Source organism: Jaculus jaculus, chromosome 14 (genome assembly GCF_020740685.1).
Source record: "Jaculus jaculus isolate mJacJac1 chromosome 14, mJacJac1.mat.Y.cur, whole genome shotgun sequence".
NCBI lineage: Eukaryota > Metazoa > Chordata > Mammalia > Rodentia > Dipodidae > Jaculus > Jaculus jaculus.
Window position 1 is genome coordinate 19673225 of NC_059115.1, and position 20768 is coordinate 19693992.

The 20768-nt window shown below is 49.4% G+C and overlaps 2 protein-coding genes across 3 annotated transcripts; both read right to left on the reverse strand.

The window, feature by feature from the left end:
* Positions 1-5163: 5163 nt before the first annotated feature.
* Positions 5164-12291, reverse strand: Klk8 (kallikrein related peptidase 8). 2 transcript variants are annotated; one of them, XM_045134113.1, is made up of 6 exons: positions 12188-12291; positions 11790-11867; positions 11190-11349; positions 10599-10861; positions 6735-6868; positions 5164-5348 (listed from the first exon to the last, which is right to left on the reverse strand). In XM_045134113.1, the coding sequence occupies exons 1-6, from the start codon at positions 12195-12197 to the stop codon at positions 5193-5195; spliced, it is 801 nt and encodes a 266-aa protein (XP_044990048.1). In that variant the 5' UTR covers positions 12198-12291; the 3' UTR covers positions 5164-5192. The 2 variants fall into 2 exon arrangements, with proteins under 2 accessions (XP_044990048.1, XP_044990049.1); XM_045134114.1 differs by lacking the exons at positions 11190-11349; positions 11790-11867 and having other exon boundaries at positions 12188-12274.
* A 1609-nt stretch (positions 12292-13900) lies between these two features.
* Positions 13901-20645, reverse strand: Klk9 (kallikrein related peptidase 9). The gene is made up of 5 exons (XM_004672570.2): positions 20603-20645; positions 20322-20478; positions 17458-17723; positions 14358-14494; positions 13901-14053 (listed from the first exon to the last, which is right to left on the reverse strand). The coding sequence occupies exons 1-5, from the start codon at positions 20643-20645 to the stop codon at positions 13901-13903; spliced, it is 756 nt and encodes a 251-aa protein (XP_004672627.2).
* Between the last annotated feature and the right edge of the window lie 123 nt (positions 20646-20768).

Consider the following 20768-nt stretch of genomic DNA (forward strand, 5'->3'; position numbering starts at 1 on the left):
GTTTCTGACTTCCTGGGCTCCCTTTCTTTTAAAACAGCATCCCACTTCTTTTGGGGAGATGGTCCCTCCTTTCCTGTATTTCTGATGAAACCATCCATCATAGTTCAACCCCACCTCCACACTGGGCTGGACAAGGAATGACTCAGGCCAAGCCAACAAGGTCCATACTTTCTCCCCCAGCAACAATCCTGGGAGGGCTGGTCCAGTTCAAGCTGGACCAGAATTAGAGACTGATTGTGCAAGGCATCTGACATACCTATTACACCCAATGGAGGAAGATGGCTCCCCAACAGCTGAAGGTAGTCGTGTGCTATAGTGCAAGACGCCAAACAACCACTGATTGGGTAGAATGGGTCACTTGACCAAAATGAAGTCAAACTATTGGCCATTCAGTAACTGATGGCAGAAGGCGAAAAGGTGAGCAGACAAAATGCACAGGCAAAAAGAGGGAGGGGGGATGAACTTAGTTGGTCGAGTTCTTGTCTAGCATGCATGAAGCTCTGGGTTCCATCCCCAGCACCACATAAAAATCAGGCATGGTGGGCCATGTTGTAATCCTAGCACTAGGTAGGTGGAGGCAGAAGAATTAGGAGTTCAAGGTCATCTTTAGTTATATGGCGAATTGATGCCAGCCTGGGAAACACAAGTCACTCCAAAAGAAAGAAAGATAAATACTGTGATGATTCATGTAGACAGTTAACTTGACAGCATAAAGAAGCACCTACGATACACATGTCTAGAATTTCTGTGAGGAAGTTTCTAGATGAGGTTAATTGAGGTAGGAAGTCCTGCCCTAATGTGGGCAGGACCATTCTGTGGGCTGAGGTATCGGTAGAGAGGGGTGGGGGGGGGGGAGCTGAGCACCACCATTTATTGCTCTCTGCTTCCAGACTGTAAACGCAGTGTGGCCAGCTGCCAGCTGCCACATGCTTCTGTTACCATAGCCCACCAGGATGGACTGTAGCCTAGAACTGAGCCCAAAGAAACCAACCTTCCTTCCTCCCTTCCTTCCTTCTTTCATTCCTCTTTTCCTCCCTCCCTCCCTTCTTCCTTCCTTCCTTCTTTCTTTCTTCTATTTCTTTCTTTTCTTTCCTGCTCTCTCTTTCTTTCTTTCCTTCTCTCTCTCTCTTTCTTCCCTTCTTTCTTTCTGTTTTGACCTAGGGTCTCACTGTAGTCCCGGCTGACCTGGAATGCACTATTTAGTCTCAGGGTGGCATTGAACTCCCTGGGATCCTCCTACCTCTGTCTCCCAAGTGCTGGGATTAAAGGTGTGCGCCACCACACCCAGTAAACCCCTCCTTTCTTAACTTCCTTCTTATCAGATATCTTATCACAGCAACAAGAAAAGTAACTACTACAAATATAGAGTCAGGCAAGGTGGCGCATACTGGTAATGCCAGCATTTGGGATGTGTAGGTAGAAAGACCAAGAGTTCAAGAGGCTTGACTACATAGGGAGTTTGAGGTCATCGTGGGCTACATGAGACCCTGTCTTCTAAACCAAATAGGGTCTGGGAAGCTATGCAAAGAGCTTGCCATGAAAGCGTGAGGACCCGAGCTCAGATCTGCAGCATCCACAGGCAGTGTGCGTCTGTAAGAGCAGTGTGGAAGGGCAGCTAGCTAATCTAGATGGATCCATAAGTATCAGGTGCGATGTGTGTTTGCCCCACAAAAGAAGGTGTAAAAGGTATTGAGGAATATGCCCGACTTCCACCTATAGTCTCCTATGTGCACCTGCCCGCACATACATACGTGCATACCACACACACACACACACACACACACACACACACACACATCAATGAATAATAAAAACTAAAGTAGGGCTGGAGAGATGGCTCAGCAGTTACAGGCGCTTGCTTACAAAGCTTGTTGGCTATGGTTCAATTCTCCAGTACCCATGTAAAGTTAGATGCACAAAATGGCACATGCATCTGGAGCTCTTTTGCAGAAGCAAAAGGCCCAGGCACACCCATACACTCTCTCCCTCTCTCTTCGCAAATAAATAAATAAAAATATTTTAAAAATATAAAGAAAGCTGGGGCTGAAGAGCTGGCTCAGTGGTTAAAAGCACTTACTTTCAAAGCCTGCCAGCCTAGGTACAATTCCCCAGCCCACGTAAAGCCAGTTGCACAAAGCGGCAAGTCTGAAGTTCTATTGTAGTGGTACTAGACCCTAGCATGCCAATTCTCATTCTCTCTCTGGATGCAAATAAATAAACAAAAAATTAAAAAGATATTTAAAAGTTTTAAAAGCCAGGCGTGGTGGCGCATGCCTTTATTCCCAGCACCTAGGAGGCAGAGGTAGGAGGATAGCCATGAGTTCAAGGTCACCCTGAGACTACATAATGAGCTCCAGGTCAGCCTGGGCTAGAGTGTAATCCCACCTTGAAAAACAAAAACAAAAACAAATTTAAAAAAGTTTAAAAGTTAATAAAATAAAATAAGATTACAGGCAATCATCGTGGTGCAGGCCTGTAATACTAGATACTGGAGAGGCTGAGGGAAAGAATCAAAGACTCATGGGTGGCCTGAGTAACTTACTGAGATCCTGGGTTTTTTATTTTTTATTTTTATTTTAGACACAGAGAGAAGGAGAGAGAGTGAGATAATAGGCATGCCAGGGCCTCCAGCCACTGCAAATGAACTCCAAATGCATGTGCTGCCTTGTACATCTAGTTTACATGAGACCTGGAGAACTGAACCTGGATCTTCAGGCTTCTCAGGCAAGTTCCTTGACTGCGAAGCCATCTCTCCAGCCCTAAATTAAAATTTAAAAATAACATTTAAAAATAAGAAGCCCGAGCTGGAGAGATGACTTGGTGGTTAAGGTGCTTGCCTGCAAAACCAAAGGAACCAGACTTGATTCTCTAGGACCCACATAAGCCAGATGCACATGGTGGTGCATGCATCTGGAGTTCACTTACAGCTACTGGAGGCCCTGGTGCTCCCATTCTTTCTCTCTCCCTCCCTCTCAAATAAATAAGAATAAAATATTTAAAAGAATATATAAGAAGCCGGGTGAGGTAGTGCATGCCTTTAATCCCAGAACTCGGAGGCAGAGGTAGGAGAATTGCTGTGATTTCGAGTTGAGCCTGGGACTACAGAGTGAGTTACAGGTCAGTCTGGGCTAAAGGGAGACCTTACCTAAAAAAAACCCAAAAACAAAAATAAATAAAGCTGGGTGTGGTGGTGCATGCCTTTAATCCCAGCCCTTGGGAGGCAGAGGTAGGAGGATCGCTGAGTTCAAGGCCACCCTGAGACTCCAGGTTAGACTGAGCTAGAGTGAGACCCTGCCTTGAAAAACCAAAAATAAGTAAATAAATAAAAATGAGTAGAAAAATAAGAGGCTAGGGGCCAAGGTGTAGCTCAATGATAGAGGGCCCACTTAGAATCCACAGTGAGGAACCTGAGGTGTGGTTCTGTGGTAGAGGTCCTGTCTTGCAGGTAGAAGACCCTAAATTGATCCCAGTAGTGCATAGTAGTCAATAAAGAAACAACAAAATAATATATTCTGAAAAAAACTACTGAGATTGACTTTATCTTTACAATGTCTACATATAAGGTACAATTTCCAGTCAGCTGTCACTGGATTTTCAGACCTTATGGGTAGTTTTATAGGTGTTTACATGTTAATATTTAAGGTTTTCATGTATTTCTTCTCTTTACACAACTATCAATGTAAAAAAAAAAAAAAATGGAGAGCCGGGAGTGGTGGTGCATGCCTTTAATTCCAGCACTTGGAAGGCAGAGGTAGGAGGATTGCTGTGAGTTTGAGGCCAGCCTGACACTACATAGTGAATTCCAGGTCAGTCTGGGCTAGAATGAGATCCTATCTTGAAAAACAAAGCAAAAAAACAAAATTGGCAGGGGGTGGGGATGGAGAGATTGTTCAGTGGTTAAGGCATTTGCCTGCAAAGCCTAAAGACCTGGGTTTGATTCCCCAGTACCCACGTAAAGCCAGATGTACAAAGTGGTACATGCATCTGGAGTTTGTTTGCAACAGGTGGAAACTCTGCTGTGCCCATTCTGACTCTCTTCTCTCTATCTTTCTCTGCTTGAAAAAATATATATATATATTCTTTAAAAATGGAGATTTTTAAATTTTGTAGCACTTTCCATGTCAGAAAAATATAAGTAAAAGACTGCCTTTTAGTTCGTGTCATTGTCCATGCAGGAAGCCTGGCTGGAGTGCCAGCTGTGGGGAGGCTGAGGCAGGGGGATCTAGAGTTTGAGGCTAGCCTACCCTGTCTCAACAACAGCAACAAACAAGAAAGAAAGAAAGAAAGAAAGAGAGAGAGAGAGAGAGGGAGGGAGGGAGGGAGGGAGGGAGGGAGGGAGGAAGGAAGGAAGGAAGGAAGGAAGGAAGGAAGGAAGGAAGGAAGGAAGGAAGGAAGGAAGGAAGGAAGAAAGAAAGAAGAGAAAAAAACCCCAGAATTTTGGGTACTAGATTCCCGGATATTTGAAAATCCTGATAAATATTTGCTTCTCTGAAATAATCCTCCCACTCATCCAATTGCTTTTCTTTTTCTTTCTTCCTTTTTTTGTGAGTGTGTGTGTGTATTCACGTATTCACGTGTGTAAGTGCAGGCACAGGCGCATCTGTATGTGGCACATGTGTGGAAGTCAGTGGACAACTTCAGGGGTTTGTCTTTGCCCTCCACCTTATTCGAGGCAAGGGCTCTCACCCACTGCTCTGAGTGCCAGGGCAGATGACCCACAGCTTCCAAGGATTCCCCCCCCCCACCTTCTCTGCCTCCTCCAGGCTGTAGTGTGCTGGGATTACAGATACTCAAGCTGTAATGCATCCTTTTACACGGGTCCTGGGGACGTGAACTCAGGTACTCATGCTGATAAAGCAGATACCTTCCCCACTGAGCCATCTCCCCAGCCCTGTTCTTTTTATTGAGAGCCAAGTCTCATGTAGAGTAGACTGGGCTCGAACTTGCTATGTAGCCAAGGATGATCTTGAACTGACTTGTTGCCTCCACCTCCCACGTTTTGGGTTGACAGACACAGGCCACAACCCTGGCAACTTCAGATAGTGTGATTGTTACAGGAGTCACTGGGTCGTAGTTCTTCCTGTCTCCCACCAAGCCTGCCAATCCAGTGTGGCTCCTTCCCTTCATCTCTCTCTCTCCAGAGCCAAAACGTAGTCACAGAGCTGCCTAAGTTGCTGTTTATTGACTCAGGATCAGTCCCGGTTGCCCATGGTCTTCTCCACCCACTCAGTGTAGCGGCAGAGGTTGGTGTAGACACCAGGTCTGTCGGGCCGTCCACAGGGGTCTGAACCCCAGGACGTGATGCCTTGGAGCACTTCATCACACACCAGAGGACCTCCAGAGTCGCCCTGTGAGGAAACAGAGAGGTACTTCCTGAGAATTTCCATGTTTCTTTTCTTTAAAAAAAAAAATATATATATATATATATTTGCAAGAAGAAAGAGACTGAGAGAAGAGAGACAGACAGCTGAGAGAATGGGTATACCAGGACTTCAGCCACTGCAAATGAACTCCAGATGCGTGTGCCTCTTTGTACATCTGCCTTTATGTGGGTACTGGTGAATCAAACCAGAATCACTAGGCTTTGCAGGAAATTGTTTTAACTACTGAGCTCTCTCTCCAGCACACCCCCACCCTGCCCATGTTTCTTTTCCTTCTGCACCATGTTCTTTTTCTCTCTCTCTCTCTCTCTGATATATGAGGATGACCTTGAACTTCTAATTCTCCTGTCTCCACTTCCCAAGTGCTGGAATTACAAACATGCTAGGCAAGCACTTCACCAACTGAACTAAACCCCCAGTCCCTAGAAGCATTTCCTTAGCATGTTTGGTTCATTCTACTCAATTAGGATAACAGGATTGCTCCCTGGGGTCAATTGGAAGGGAAAGGGAGGGGTTTCCAATGTACGGAGTCAACTGAGAGGATATCTAAGGGCAATGGCCAAAGTTATGACTAATGGAGAAAGAGATCAAAGTGTCCAGGGTCCAATCCAAAGACAGTGTGGCTTTGAGGGTGGGGACTTAGATGAAGATTCCAGTTAGGAAACATAGGAGAAAGAAGTAGGGTCCTTGTGGGGACAGACAGGAAGACCCAACTACCCATGGCCACAGATGATCTCCAAGGGACAATAGCAGGAATGTTTGTACAAGAAACTATTTCCTTTTTTTTTTTTTTTTGGTTTTTCAAGGTAGGGTCTCACTCTGGTCCAGGCTGACCTGGAATTAACTCTGTCATCTCAGGGTGGCCTTGAACTCATGGCAATCCTCCTACCTCTGCCTCCCGAGTGCTGGGATTAAAGGCATGCGCCACCACGCCCGGCTCAGAAACTATTTCCTATAGGGGAGAATGGAGTGTCCATGATGCAAGAACTGCACACTTCGCCAATGAAGGAAGAAGCTTCACCTTCAGAGATGATAATGATGGGGGCAGTGCTTGCAAAGCCAGAAGGAGCCTCACGGGCACCAGATGATGTTGTAGCCAATAGGAAAGAGGGTACTCTATGACAAATCCCGAGGGGAGATGATGGAAGCTTACTGAGGGACGTGCTTGCTATGTGACCCTCTAAGAGTGGATGGCTTTCTCTGAACTCTACAAGGGTGGAGACAGCTTCTCTGGGCACTAACCCCTTCAGCGCTCTCTCTCTCTCTCTCCCTCTCTCTCTCTTTCTGTCTTTCTCCCTGAAAGATATGAGGGGCATGAACATGAAGGAAGAGGGGATGTCAGAAGTCGCTCACCTGGCACGTGTCAGCCCCGTTGCTATTGCCCGCACACACCATGCCCTCTGTGATCTTCCCTGGGTAAGCTTTTTTACACTTCTTCTGAGAAAAGATTTCTACTGTTGCACAGTTAAGAGTGTCAGGAAAGTTCTCTGAGGGAAGAGGTGGGAAGAGTCAGCAACTGTTTCCCTGAATTTTTGCCAACACACACACACACACACACACACACACACACACACACACACGTATATCAGTCTTTTTTTTTTTTTTTTTTTTTTTGAGGTAGGGTCTCACTCTAGCCCAGGCTGACCTGGAATTCACTATGTAGTCTCAGGGTGGTCTCAGACTCCTGAGTGCTGGGAGTAAAGGTATGTACCACCACACCTGCCTTAGTCCACCTTTTTTTTTTTTTGTTGTTATTGTTTGTTGTTTGGTTTTTCAAGGTAGAGTTTCAATGTATTCCAGGCTGACCTAGAACTCACAGTGATCCTCCTAATCTGGGTCCTGGGATTACAGGCATGTGCCACCGTGCCCAGTGAAAACTTGTTTTATGAGGTTTTGTTTTGTTTTCTTGAGGTAGGGTCTCACTCTTGTCCAGGCTGATGTAGATTTCACTATGTAGTCTCAGGGTAGCCTCGAACTCATAGAGATCCTCCTACTTCTGTCTCCTGAGTGCAGGATTGCATTCCTGGGTGCTGGGATTAAAGGTGTGTGCCACCATGCCCAGTCTGCTGTCTCCCTCCCTCCCTCCCTCCCTTCCTCCCTCCCTCCCCTCTTTCTTTCTTTCTTTCTTTCTTTCTTTCTTTCTTTCTTTCTTTCTTTCTTTCTTCCTTTCTTTCTTCCTTTCTTATTGCAAGCAGAAAGCTAGAAGAGAGACAGATAGAGGAGAATGGGCACATGAGGGAACTGCAAATGGACTCCAGTTGTATGTGCTATTTTGTGCATCTGGCTTTATGCCGGTGCTGGGGAATCAAACTTGGGTAGGTTTTGCAGGCAAGCACCTTAACAGCTGAGCCATCTCTCCAGACCTATTTTTAAATTTTTTTTATTTATTTGAGAGCAACAGACAGAGAGAGAGAGAGAGAGCAAGAGAGGCAGACAGAGAGAGAGAGAGAGAGAGAGAGAATGGGCATGCCAGGGCTTCCAGCCACTGCAAACGAACTCCAGACGCATGCGCCCCCTTGTGCATCTGGCTAACATGGGTCCTGGGGAATTGAGCCTCACACCTGGATCCTTAGGCTTCACAGGCAAGCGCTTAACTGTCAAGCCATCTCTCCAGCCCTCCAGACCTATTTTTGTAGCCCAGGCTGGCCTCAAACTTTCTATGTAGCCGAGGCTGACCTTGCACACCTTACCCTCCTGCTCCTACCTTCCAAGTGCTTGCGATTACAGGTGTGTTTTGTGTTTCACCCAGGTTGGCCTTTAACTCCAAATCCTTCTGCCTCAGTATCCCGAGTCACTGGTATGATAGGTCTCTGCCATCAGGCTCATATCCCTGTTCTTTTACCCTCCACAATTTTCTATTATCGCACTTCATGCTACCTAGTATATCATTCTATATGTATTTGTTCATTGTCTATTCCTCCCACCTAAGATGAACTCCATAAGGATAGGAGACTTTGGACAGTTTGCTGAGGGCTATTTCCTAGTGCCCACCACAGACCTGTGACATGTTAGATCTGCAATAAGTGTAAATGACTGCAAGGTTGGAAGAACAGAGCTCAGAGGTACAGTGTTCACCTGGAATCCACAGTGAGGGCTGGGGGTGTGGCCCAGAGGTACAGCTCCCACCTACAATCCACAGTGAGGGGCTGGGGTCATGGCTCAGGGGTAGACCACCTGTTTAGCATATCCAAGCTCCTCAGTACTATCAAAATTGATGACTGAAATTGAATTTAATCTTTGTTTTTGTTTTTTTTTTTTTTGAGGAACAGGCTCTAGGGGAAAAATCTAGACGCCATATGCCCATATCTCATGTGATCCATTTTGTAACTCTTTGAAGGAGGGCTTCTTTCATCAATTTTGTCATTCATTCATCTCTTCAGTAAAAATTTACTGAGGAGGGTTGAAGAGATGGCTTAGTAGTTAAGGTGCTTGATTGCAAAGCCAAAGGACCCAGGTTCAATTCCTCCGGTACCCACATAAAGCCAGATGTACAAGGTAGTGCATGAGTCTGGAGTTTGTTTGCAGTGGCTAGAGGCCCTGGCATGCCCATTCTCTCTCTCTCCCTCCCTATGTGCCCTTTTATCTCTCTCCTCCCTTCTCTTTCTCTCTCTCTCAAATAAATCAATATTCAAAATATTTATTGAGCATTTACTATGTAGCTTAGTTGTTAAAGTGCTTGCTTTTCAAGCACGCGAACTTGAGGTCAACCCCGTGAACCCATACTTTATTGCCCCATATGTTCACATGCACTTGTATTCCCAGCACTAAAGAGACGGAGATGGATCCCTGATACTAAAGCCCTAATCAGGCCAATAAGAGACCCTGATTCATCCAGGCATGATGGTGCATGCCTTTAATCCCAGCCCTCACTCAGATGGCAGGGGTAAGAGGATTGCTATGAGTTCAAGGCCACTCTGAGACTATATAGTGAATTCCAGGTCAGTCCTAACTAGAATGATAATGATACCCTATCTTGAAAAAAAAAAAGGGTGGGGGGGCTGGACAAATTGCTTAGTGATTATGGTGCTGAGGAACTGGAGTTTGTTTGCAGTGGCTAGAGCCCTGGAGTGCCCATTCTTATTCTCTCTTTCTCAAATAAATAAATACAAATTATACACACACACACACACACACACACACACACACACACACATATATATGAAAGACACTGCCTCTATAAACTAGATGTGGTGGCACATGCCTTTAATCCCAGCCCTCAGGAGGCAGAAGTAGGAGGATTGCTATAAATTGAAAGCCAGTTTGGGATTTCAGAGTTCCAGGTCATCCCTCACCCCCACCAAAAGAGAGAGAGAGAGAGCGAGAGAGAGAGAGAGAGAGAGAGAGAGAGGGACCCTGTCTCAAAAAGAGGTGAATGGCATTCCTGAGAAGACACCTGCAAGTTGTACTCTGGCCTCCACATGCATGCACACACCTGTGCACGTGCACACACACGTGCATCCCCACACACTTGCACAAGCTCAGAAACAGAATAAGAAGAGTATGAGCCCTCATGGAGCTCACCAACCCACTGGATGATTCCCAAGATGTAAATGAGGAAAGCGAGGCTCAGGGGTGGAGAGGGCTCTCCTCTGGGCAAAAGGGGAAGGGCTGTGGCTTGGCAGATGAACCCCTTTCACAGTCAGATGTAGTTCCACAGTCACACACTGTCTCATTCCCCGTAGGAGTCAGACATGTGGGGACCTGACTGTTGATGTGGCCATCCCTGGAGGGCCCCATTGTTTCTCTGAGCTGAACCTCACTTATCCCCACTGTGAAGAGAGCCCAGGGGCTGCCCAGATGCTCAAGTCCCACAGGGGTGGTCTTTGACCTCTGGAGAAGGAAGTTAGGGACCTGGGTCAGCGAGTCCTGGACCTGTAAAGGTTTGGACCCTAAGCCTTCAAGGCAGGGGGACTGTACCAGGTTGGAACTTCTTTGCTTGGGCCCAAGTCCGACAGGAAGCTTATGGAAACCCTACACAATGAAAGCTGTCAATGATGAGCAAACAATTTGTTTTTCCAACATTGATTAAAACCTCCTGTTACTGTAGTCTAGGTTTCAAGGTTTCCAAGATGGGTCCTTAGTGAATTCTCAATGTCGCAATCACTTTCCTCCTTATTTTCTGGTGTTGGAGGGGAGGGGGACAGATCTACAAATAATTTGGGATCCACAGAGCTGAGCAGCCCCTCCTCACCCTGCCAGAAGGGCCCAGGATATTACCTCGGGGACTGGTGACAGTCCCCCAGCCTGATATGGTGCACTTCTGGCCAACGTAAGCACACTGGGGGGCTAAGTTGATGGGCTTCACTTTGGACCCGAGGGATGCTCTGTGACGCAGTTCGATGAGCATCAGGTCGTGATTATGGTCCTCGGGATTGCTGCTGTTGTAGCACGGGTGCTGGATGGACCGAGCCACGGCGATCTCTTGCTCCGGCTCGTCTTTACTCTCTAGGCTGTGATCTCCCAGGCGCACAGTGTACTTCCTGTGGGATGAGGAGGCAGCTCTGAACCTACGCACGACTCTGGGTCACCGTCTCCTCCTCCCTACTCAAAACCAGGAATCCCGGTCTTGGACCTCCACCCTCAGACCCAGGGGTGCAGACCCCAGCCTTCCTCCCTCAGACTCAGGGGTTCAGACCCCAGCGTTCCACCCTCAGACCCAGGGATCCAGACCCCAGCCCTCCTCCCTCAGACCCAGGATGTAGACCCAGGCCCTCCTTCTTCAGAGCCAGGAGTCCAGCTTGCTCTTCCTGAGCGGGGACCCGGGCTCCCTCAAGCCCCCACCTCCCCTGCACCCATCCCCCCACTCACGATTTTTTACAGTGGGCTGCTGTGAGGACCCACTTGGCTCCCACCAGGACACCCCCGCAGATCAGTCGCTCACCCTGGAACAAGGCCGTCTGCCAAGGCTGAGAGTGGGGATAGCACTCCTGACCCGACAGCACTTTGGACCCCTGTGCTCTGGAGAGCCCTGCAGCAGGAGGGAGAGGGGTGGGTCGCCAGCCTCGGGGGGCAGAGCCAGGGCCAGGGCCAGGGAAGCCACTGTGGGTTCAAACGGACACACAGGCCAGTTTCTCTGTGTGCCATCTCATGTGAATTCATGCCCAGGACCCTGGCATTCACACACTGCCACACTAAGGTTTGTGGGTAAGGTTCGTGTGTCTCTCCTAGTCTAGCAGGCCGCAGGAAATCGCCTCCTCCACCAGGCCACTTTCAGCCAAACCCAGTGCTCCATCCTCCACGTGTCGCTGATGCCGCCACCCACATTCAGGAAAGCCTACATCATGTCACAAGCTTGTTCCACATTCCCTCCCCCCATGGTCACCGCAAGCACCCACATGCTGGTAGGCTCTTGCACAGGCTACCAGGCCTCCCCTCACCTACGACAGCGGCGTCCCCCGTACCCCTCACCTGCCCATGCTCCCAAGAGCAAAAGTAAAATGATCCAAGTCCTGGCTGCGCCGGGTGGGGGGTGTCCCATGGTGGCCTCTGAGAGAGCGAGAGGGTGGAGCTAGAGAGGACGTCTAAGGGAGGAGTCTGCAACCCTGCTGCGGGGATTTAGGGACCGGGAGGGAGGAGAGGTTCTGGAGCCCTTCTGCGCCTTGCAGGAAGGAGGAGGTGGGCGCGGGGCAGCAGAGGACCAGGCTGCAGGTTCTGGACTCGCAGTGTGGGGGAGAGCTTGCTGGTGGACATTACTACATTCCAAGGGAGAAGGGGAGGGAGAAGAGGCTGGGTCTGGGGTCTTGAGGTCTTGGGAGGAGGAGGTCCCTGCCCCTGAGGTCTGTTTCCAGGTATTTTCTGCTGCTCACCTTCCAGCATCCAGGGGGCAGGGTGACTCGAAGCCAGTGGAAGAGGCCCCCGGGCTTTCCTTCTGTCAGCCGGTACCTCATTCTTCAGCCTTTTAAGTGGGAATCCCCGCCCTCGGCCCCGCCTCCTCGGGGGCTGGACTGAGGCTGTCTGGAGGAGGGGCTTAGAGCCTCGGGCTCCTGGGCTGAGGACTGGAGGCGGAGTGCGTGGACCTCAGGACTGGAACCGAGAGTTGGGTCGGAGGGAGGAAGGCCAGGCTCTGGACCTCTGGATTTGAGGAAGGAGGACTGGGATCTGGACTCTCAGGTCTGAGGGAGGCGGTCTGATCTGGATCCCTAGTTGTGAGAGAGGAGGGCTGAGGGCTGAACTGACCCCTGGGTTGGGGTCTGCACCTCTGGGCTTGAGGGAAGAGGTATGCGATCTGGGCGCCTACCTGTGAGGGAGATGGGGGGCTGAGGACTGAACGGACCCCTGGGTTGGAGTTTGCACCTCTGGGCTTGAGGGAAGAGGTCTGCGATCTGGGCGCCTACCTGTGAGGGAGATGGGGGGCTGAGGACTGAACGGACCCCTGGGTTGGGGTCTGCACCACTGGGTGTGAGGGAAGAGGTCTGCGATCTGGGCGCCTACCTGTGAGGGAGATGGGGGGCTGAGGACTGAACTGACCTCTGGGCTGGGGTCTGCACCCTGGGTTTGAGGGAGGAGGTCTGAGGTCTGGAACCCTAGTTAGGAGGGAGAAGGGCTGGTGTCTGGGCTCCTGGGTGTGACGGAGGAGAGCTGGGACCTTAACTGGGTCTGAGGGAGGAAGGGAGTGAGACCGTTCACAAATCCTTAAATCCTTTTCAAAAGGGGGCCTTGAAACCTTATCCCTTCCCCCAGGAGATGCAATCAGTAAGCCGTGGGGAAAAAAAGGCCAGTTTTCTTGGTTGGGGCTTGGGAAGGTGGGTCAGCCTGCCCGCTCCTGAGCGAGGTCTGAGGGATGCGGGAAGTCAGGTTTGGGCGGCGCTGTGACCTGCTTTCCCCTTCCCCGAGGGCGGCGGAGCAGCCCCGTGTCTCACGCTGCAATAGAGCTGTTTTCGGGCTAGTGTGAGGATTGGGGATGGTGTCCCCTCCTTCCTTTGCCCTCCCTTCATCCCATAGCACAGGCAAGAGGAAGTCACTGTCCCTCCGGGGTGGTTTATCGTGAATCATTTATTGGCTCTGAATAGTTCAATGCCTCCTTCAGCTTCTCTCCATGTAACCCGGTCTGAATTCAAACCCAGGACATGCCCAGAGCTTGACTGGGAGGAGCTGAAGTCAACAGTCTGAAGTCTGCCCACGTTGCCCTGGGAGCTACTGCAGCCCTGACATCACAGGAGGCGAGATGTGACCCCAGCATGCAAACTCCAGAGAGGGGGAGCTAGTTAGTGGAAGTGTTCCTTGGGACAGCGCCTCAGGGTTGGGCTCTCCCACGGAGTGCGCGGGTGTCTATTTCGATGATGTCATAGTGTCAGGACCCGGAGGAGTGGAGTCGTGTCCCTGCTAGGTTCCAAACGACGTGGTCATTCTGTGGTCCCCTTGGCTTGAGAGTGGACTCTGGGAGGCAGAATCTCAAAGGGTGGGGTGTAGGGCGGAGCCTGAGAGGTATATAGAATTTGATGTGGCTGGAGGTCCTGGAAGTAGACCCTGGACTGTACCAAGGGCCACTGTCTTCTCATGGCTGTCTGTGGTGTGAAGACTCAGTTTTCTTTCATGGTTTTTTCCACCCAGTCCACATAGTGGCATACGCTGGTGTAGACAGCAGGGCGTCGAGGCCTGGAGCAAGGTTCGGATCCCCCAGACACCACGCCTGCCAGGGTCCCATTGCACACCAACGGTCCCCCAGAGTCACCCTGAGCACCGGATAAAAGCAGAGAAGTTATTAGCAGGGTCTAGTCATGAGAACAAGGTGGGGGGCAGTTTCTCCACAGAAAACCTCTGTCTCCTGCTCCCCAACACCTAGGAGGCATGATCTGAAGCCTGTCTTCTCTCAGGCTCAAGAGCTCAGGGGCCTCTACCCCCTTCCCCACCCCAGGACTCAGTCTGGATCCCCAGGAACCTCCTTCTTTGGTCCAGCGGTCTGGGGCTCCAGCCACCACCTCCACTTAGACCAAGCAAACTGCCTCCACTTCCCCACCAGGCAGAAGGGGTGCTCACCTGACAGGAGCCTCGGCCCCCTTCCCACAGGCCAGCACAGAGCATCTTCTCTGAGATGTGGCCTGGGTACGCCCAGTGGCAGAGACTGTTGCTCAGGATGCTGATGTTGGCACACTGTAGCGTGAGTGGGTACTGTGCTGTTGGGGAAGAGACAGATGATGGAGGATGCCCCCAGAACCCTCACTCATTCCCTTGGAGAACCTTCTTCCCCACGGCCAGCACAGAGCCTCAGACTCATAGATGGAGACACACGCGGGCAGTCATGGCCAGGAGATGGCTTAGGACAGGGAGGACCAGAGGAAGGAGAGGAAGAGAGACAGGAAGTAGAGGGAGCAGCAGGAGGAGGTGTATGTATAACGTGCCCAGGGAGAAATAGAGACCACAGGGGGAGATGGTGATTTCCTGGGTGGGGGGGGGGTACTGAGAAGAGAGAAAAGGACCCAGAGATGTCAAGAGGAGGGGAACAGTACCGTTCAGGAGAATATGGTCCCTCACAGATCCACAGATATTGGATACACATAAAAGTGGATAGGAGAACCAGGCATGACGATGCATGTCTTTAATGCCAGCACTCGAGAGGCAGAGGTGGGAGAATTGTCATGAGTTCAAGGCCACCCTAAAACTACAGAGTGAATTCCAGGTCAGCCTGGACTAGAGTGAGACCCTACCTCGAAAAAAAAAAAAAAGTGTATTAAGACAGGCTGGAGAGATGGTTAAGGCATTTGCTTCTGAAGCCTAAGGACTTAGGTTTGATTCCCCAGGACCCACATAAGCCAGATGCATATAGTGACATGTGCATCTGGAGGTTTTTGGTTTTTTTTGTTGTTGTTGTTGTTTGTTTGTATGTATGTTTGCAGTGGATAGAGGCCCTGGTGCATCCATTCTCTTTCTTTTTTCGGGGGGCGGGGATTGAGGTAGGGTCTCACTCTAGCCCAGGCTGACCTGGAATTCACTCTGTATTCTCAGGGCGGTCTTGAACTCAGGGTGATCCTCCTACTTTTGCCTCCCGAGTGCTGGGATTAAAGGCGTGCGCCACCATGCCCGGCTTCTCTCTCTTTCAAATAAACATAAAATAAAATAAATAAAAGTGGATCACTATGAGTTTGAGTCCAACCTGGTACTACAGAGTGTGTTCCAGGTCAGCCTGAGCTAGAGTGATACCCTACCTCAAAAAGCAAAACAACATAAAAAGTGGTTAGAGATATAGTAGCCCATGTTTGTATCTATACTGACATGGTACAAACTCAGTTATATCAGGGAGACCCTTGCTGGGTAAATAGGGTGGGGAAGATACTATGCCAGTGAGATGAACAGAACCTAGTCCCGTGGGGTAGCCTCTACCATTGACTCCACCCATTGTGCTCCACTTTGGGAGTGTGGGCACCCTGTGGCCAATTCTTGGAGATTTTTCCAAGTGAATACAGAATACTGGCTTTTTACATAATGCTTCTCAGGCTTAGGTATAGGAGCCACAAACCAGACGTTTAGCCAGGCATGGTGGTGCACATCTGTCATCCCAGCATTTGAGAGGCCAAGGCAGGAGGATCACAGATAGTGAGAAGTCCAGGCTAGCCTGGGCTACAGTGATATCCTGTCATACAAGAAAGAAAAAATTAGCTGAGTTTGGTGGCACACTCCTTTAATCCCAGCACTCAGGAGGCAGAGGTAAGAGGATTGCCATGAGTTCAGAGCCATCCAGGTCAGTCTGAGCTAGAATGAGACCCTACCTTGAAAAACCAAAAAATAAAAAAAGAAAGAAAAATTAGAACATTTTAGATCTGATAAAACCCGAGTAGGAGGGGGTGGAGAAGGGTATAAAGAAGACAGGAGAATCAGACCCTGGGCCCAAGGCTTTGGCGAGGATCAAGTCAAGGTTGTAGGCTAGGGGCATGATTCAGAGGGTAAGGTGTTTTGGCCTTGAAAACATGAGGACCTGAGCTCTCTCCCCATAACCCACATGAAATTGCCAGACATGGTGGCATTCCTATGATCCCAGAGCTGAGGAGGAAGAGACAGGTCGTTCCCTGGGGCTTATAGACCAGCCAGTCTAGCCTAGTTGGTAAACTCCAGGCCAGTGAGAGACCCTGTCTCAAAAATAAAATAAAATAAAATAAAATAAAATAAAATAAAATAAAATAAAATAAAATAAAATAAAAAAATAAAGCCAGGCATGGTGGCACATGTCTTTAATCCCAGCACTTGGGAAGTAGAGGTGGGAGGATCACCGTGAGTTCAAGGCCACCCTAAGACAACATAGTGAATTCTAGGTCGACCTGGGCTAGAGCAAGACCCTACCTTGAAAAAAGCCATAAATAAATAAATAAACAATGAAGCTGATGTGCTGAGGGTCACTGTGAGTTCGAGGCCAGCCTGGGACTGCAGAATGAATTCCAGGTCAGCCTGGGCTAGAGTGAGACCCTACCTCAAGAAAACAAAACCAAACCTCATAAAACGAGGTTTCACTGGGCATGGTGGTGCATGCCTTTAATCCAAGCACCCAGATTAAGAAGATGACTGTGGGTTCAAGACCAGCCTGGCACTACACAGTGAGTTCCAGGTCAGCCTAGGTTACAGTGAAACCCTATCTTGAAAAACCAACAAACAAAAGTGGACTAAATTAGGTGTGGTGGAACACACCTTTAATTTCAGCACTCCGGAGGCAGAGGTAGGAAGATGACCATGAGTTTGTTCAAGGCCATCCTGAGACTCCATAGTGAATTCTAGGTTAGCCTGGACTAGAGCAAGACACTACCTCAAAAAACACAAAAAGGTGAACTATATTCTTGATGTCTAACACCTGAGGTTGTCCTCTGGCCTCCACACAAGTGCAAACACGTGCACTCCCCACACTCACGGGATCCCTCGGATTCCCTGGTCAACCAGTCTAACCAAGAAAGGTGAGTTCTGAGTTCAGCGAGAGACTCTGTTTCAGAGTAATAAGGCAGAAAGGTGATAGAGAAAGGCACCCCACACCCTCCTCTGGCCCAGGCATCTGCACACAGCCATGCATGTGCCACACACACATCACCCCACACACATCGCACTTCCCACCCATCACACATACAAGCAGGAAAACTTTAAAGAAAGGGCAAGGTGGTACCCTTGGGGCTGGACACGGCCCCCCAGCCTGAGATGAGGCATTGAGTGCCAGGAGTCACACAGTCGTGGCTGAGGTTGAGGGGCTGCACAGCGTCACTCAGGGGTACCCTCCTAGGTAGGCGGATCAGCATGATGTCATCGTTGTGGTCGTTGGCTGTGAGGTCCTGGTTGAACCCAGGATGAGGGAAGAAGTCTGTAGCAAGAAACAGCTTCTCTGGACCCTCCCACTGCCATAGGTGGTGCTCCCCAAGGCGGACCCACAGGTGCCTGTGGGGACAGACTTCAGAGGTCAGCAGGTAATCCTCTACAGCCACATACCCTTCCTGGGCCTCTGCTCCTCACGCTGGCTTTCTGATTCCCGCCAAGCTTCCAGTCTGTAACCTGCTATGTCTAGTGAGCCAATCCTGTCCCACTTGGGGCCTCAGTGGTGACCTGGACACATGGGGGCCCCACCTACCACACAAAAACAACCCCGCCCCCCACGCCCACAGACTCAGTGGCTTCTGCGGGTATGGTTCTAAGTATGTTCTGAGGTGTGTGTATGGAGGGGAATAGATTATGAAAAGAAATCTCCAAATTGGAGCCTTCCATGGTCTTTTCCTATCTGTCTTATCCTTCACTGGCATCTGTTATTCTTCATTTAAGCATATCTTCTCAAAGTCTAACCTTAGGCTCTCTTGCTGCAGCCCTAGCATATCTGATCTGCTCAGAGTCCATGTTCTGGACAGTTAGGGACTCTGTGAGGATCTCCACACACTGTCCCCTGCCTCTGACACAGGGTAATGGCAGATGTTGGGGTTTGGAGAGAACAAGATGATATTTCTATCTCTGTCCCTCTCTGACACCCTCATGGTCCTGGCTCTGCATCAGGGAAGCTAGCCCATCTACCCCATCTTGTGCTTCTGAATCTTCTTCATCTCCATGCCCTTTCCTGTTCTTCTCTTATCTCTGGAGCTAAATCAAAATTGTGCTCTTAGCCTGTGGTAGAGGTCCTGGTTAACAGAAGACTCATGGCTGAGTAATGCATGATGGGAAATTCCTGGAGGGAAGAACACTGGTCTAGCCTGGGTGACCTTATTCAGGCACAATACTGAAAGGACCCTGTGATCTCACAGAGATGGGGGCCCCTACTGGAATGTCAAGAATCTACGAATTTAGAATCCCAAGATTTGAACACTTCATTACCCATGCTTCTAGGATTCTGGGGTGTTCAACTTCTGGAATTTTATGGACCCAACCCTCTGTCATTCTGTATTTCCCTGGATCAAGAACTCCAGGATTTTAACCAGATGTGGTAACACACACCTGGAATCCCAGCACACAGGGTGGCGATCAAAGTCATCCTTGACTGCATAGCCAACTCCAGGCCAGCCTGGTCTACACGAGACCCTGTCTCAAACATAAAAGAAATAAACAAGCCCAATTTTTTAAAAAAATTTTTCGAGGTAGGGTCTCACTCTAGCCCAGGCTAAGCTGGAATTCACTATGTAGCCTCAGGGTGGCCTTGATCTCATGGTGATCCTCCTACCTCTGCCTCCCAAGTGCTGGGGTTAAAGGTGTGTGCCACCATGCCCAATACAAGCCCAAGTTTTAAAAACTGTCTGGCCGGGCGTGGTGGCGCATGCCTTTAATCCCAGCACTTGGGAGGCAGAGGTGGGAGGATCATCGAGAGTTCGAGGCCACCCTGAGACTACATAGTTAATTCCAGGTCAGCCTGGACCAAAGTGAGACCCTACCTCGAAAAAACAAAAAAACAAACAAACAAACAAAAACTGTCTGTATTAAACCTAACAAAGATCTAGAAATTTAATATTCTGGGACAATAAGACTAGATCCTCCTCATTCTGACCTTTTTCTTTTTTTAAACAATTTTTTTCAAGGTAGAGTCTCACTCTAGTCCAGGCTTACCTGGAATTCACTATATAGTCTCAGGGTAGCCTCGAACTCACAAACTCTCAAACTCACTGACTCTGTCTCCCAAGAGCTCGCCCATGTCCAGCCAGTTTTCCTTTTTTTGAGGCAGGGTCTCACTCCAGCCAAGACTGACCTGGAACTCACTATGTAGCTCAGGCTGGACTTGAACTCACAATGATTCCTTCCAAGTGCTGAGATCATAGGTGTGAGCTACCATGGCTTTAGCATTTTATAAATGTATGATCTTAGAAATGTAAGTGTCTAGGGTTCAAATAGTTTGATTGTAAAAAAAATTTCTGAGAGAAAGCCGCATGAATTTTAAGATTCTGGAATGACAGCATCCTAGGATTTTTAACCTTCCAAATTTCATATGTTTATCAATCTAGGCTTCTAGAACTTTCCTGGTTTAAGGTTATAGACTTTATGAAACACAGCATTCTAGGACACTGGGTAAGACTCTAATGGTTTCTGAATCTAGGATCCAGAATTTCTTTCCTTCCCTTCTTTCCTCCTTCCCTCTTTTCCTTCCCTCCCTTCTTGCTTTCCTCTCTCTCTCTGTTCTTCCTTTGCTTTCTTTTTTTCTATCACCTTTTGATTTTTGTTTTCTTTCTGGGACACAGTCTCATGTAGCCCAGGGTGGCTTTAAACTCACTATGCAGCTGGGGATGATCCTCTAGTGCTACCACGACCACATTCTAGAATGTCAGTCTGCAGGATTTTAGGATTCTACAATCTGAAATTTTCAGGATCAGAGCCTAGGAGTTTAAGAACCTAAGCTAGAAATCTTAAGCATCTTAGAGGCAGATAGACATCTGCTCAGGGAGTCCTGAGCTGGAACCTGGTGTGCTCGCCTGCGCTCGCTTCCTTGCTCTAACCCAGACCTCCCAGCCCTTCCCCGTTCCTGGTCCCCACCCCCTCCCTACTCAGCCTGGCTGGACGGGGGACACTCACGACTTGAGACAGTGGGCAGCTGTGAGCAGCCATCGGTCACTAATGAGGGTCGCTCCGCAGAAGGGCCTGGTGAGGTAGAAAAGGCCAGCCTGCCAGGGCTGCGAGTGGCGGGGACATTCCTTGGCCCCGATAGCGCGGGTGTCGGCCAGGCCGTGCCCTGGGGAGGGATGAGGGCACTGGGGTCAGAGATCGCCAGGTTGGAGGAGGGCCCAGGGAAGATGTCCGAGGACAGAGGATCCAAGCCTAGTGGGGGACGAGGGTGGAGAGGCTGGCTCGCTTACCTGCCAGCAGAGAGAGCAGTGTCAACGTGAGTCCCAGCTTCATGGCCTCCGGGCGCCTGGGTCCTGCACCCCGAAGTTGGGAGCCTGGCCTTCTTTATGGTAAGCCATGACATCTCCTTCCTCCTCCCGGGGCCGCCCCTGTGATTAATCGGGGTTGGGAAATGCC

What these genes read in the sequence shown, in the direction of transcription:
- Klk8 (XM_045134113.1), bottom strand. An exon ending in GACTGTCACCAGTCCCCGAG is followed by an intron (nt 6,869 to 10,598) that starts GTAATATCCTGG and finishes CTCTTCCCTCAG; the next exon opens with AGAACTTTCCTGACACTCTT. An exon ending in ACGGGGCTGACACGTGCCAG is followed by an intron (nt 5,349 to 6,734) that starts GTGAGCGACTTC and finishes GTTTCCTCACAG; the next exon opens with GGCGACTCTGGAGGTCCTCT.
- Klk9 (XM_004672570.2), bottom strand. Translation starts at nt 20,645, where the DNA reads ATGAAGCTGGGACTCACGTTGACACTGCTCTCTCTGCTGGCAG. An exon ending in GCTGCCCACTGTCTCAAGTC is followed by an intron (nt 17,724 to 20,321) that starts GTGAGTGTCCCC and finishes CTGTCCCCACAG; the next exon opens with GCACCTGTGGGTCCGCCTTG. An exon ending in GGGGCCGAGGCTCCTGTCAG is followed by an intron (nt 14,054 to 14,357) that starts GTGAGCACCCCT and finishes TCCGGTGCTCAG; the next exon opens with GGTGACTCTGGGGGACCGTT.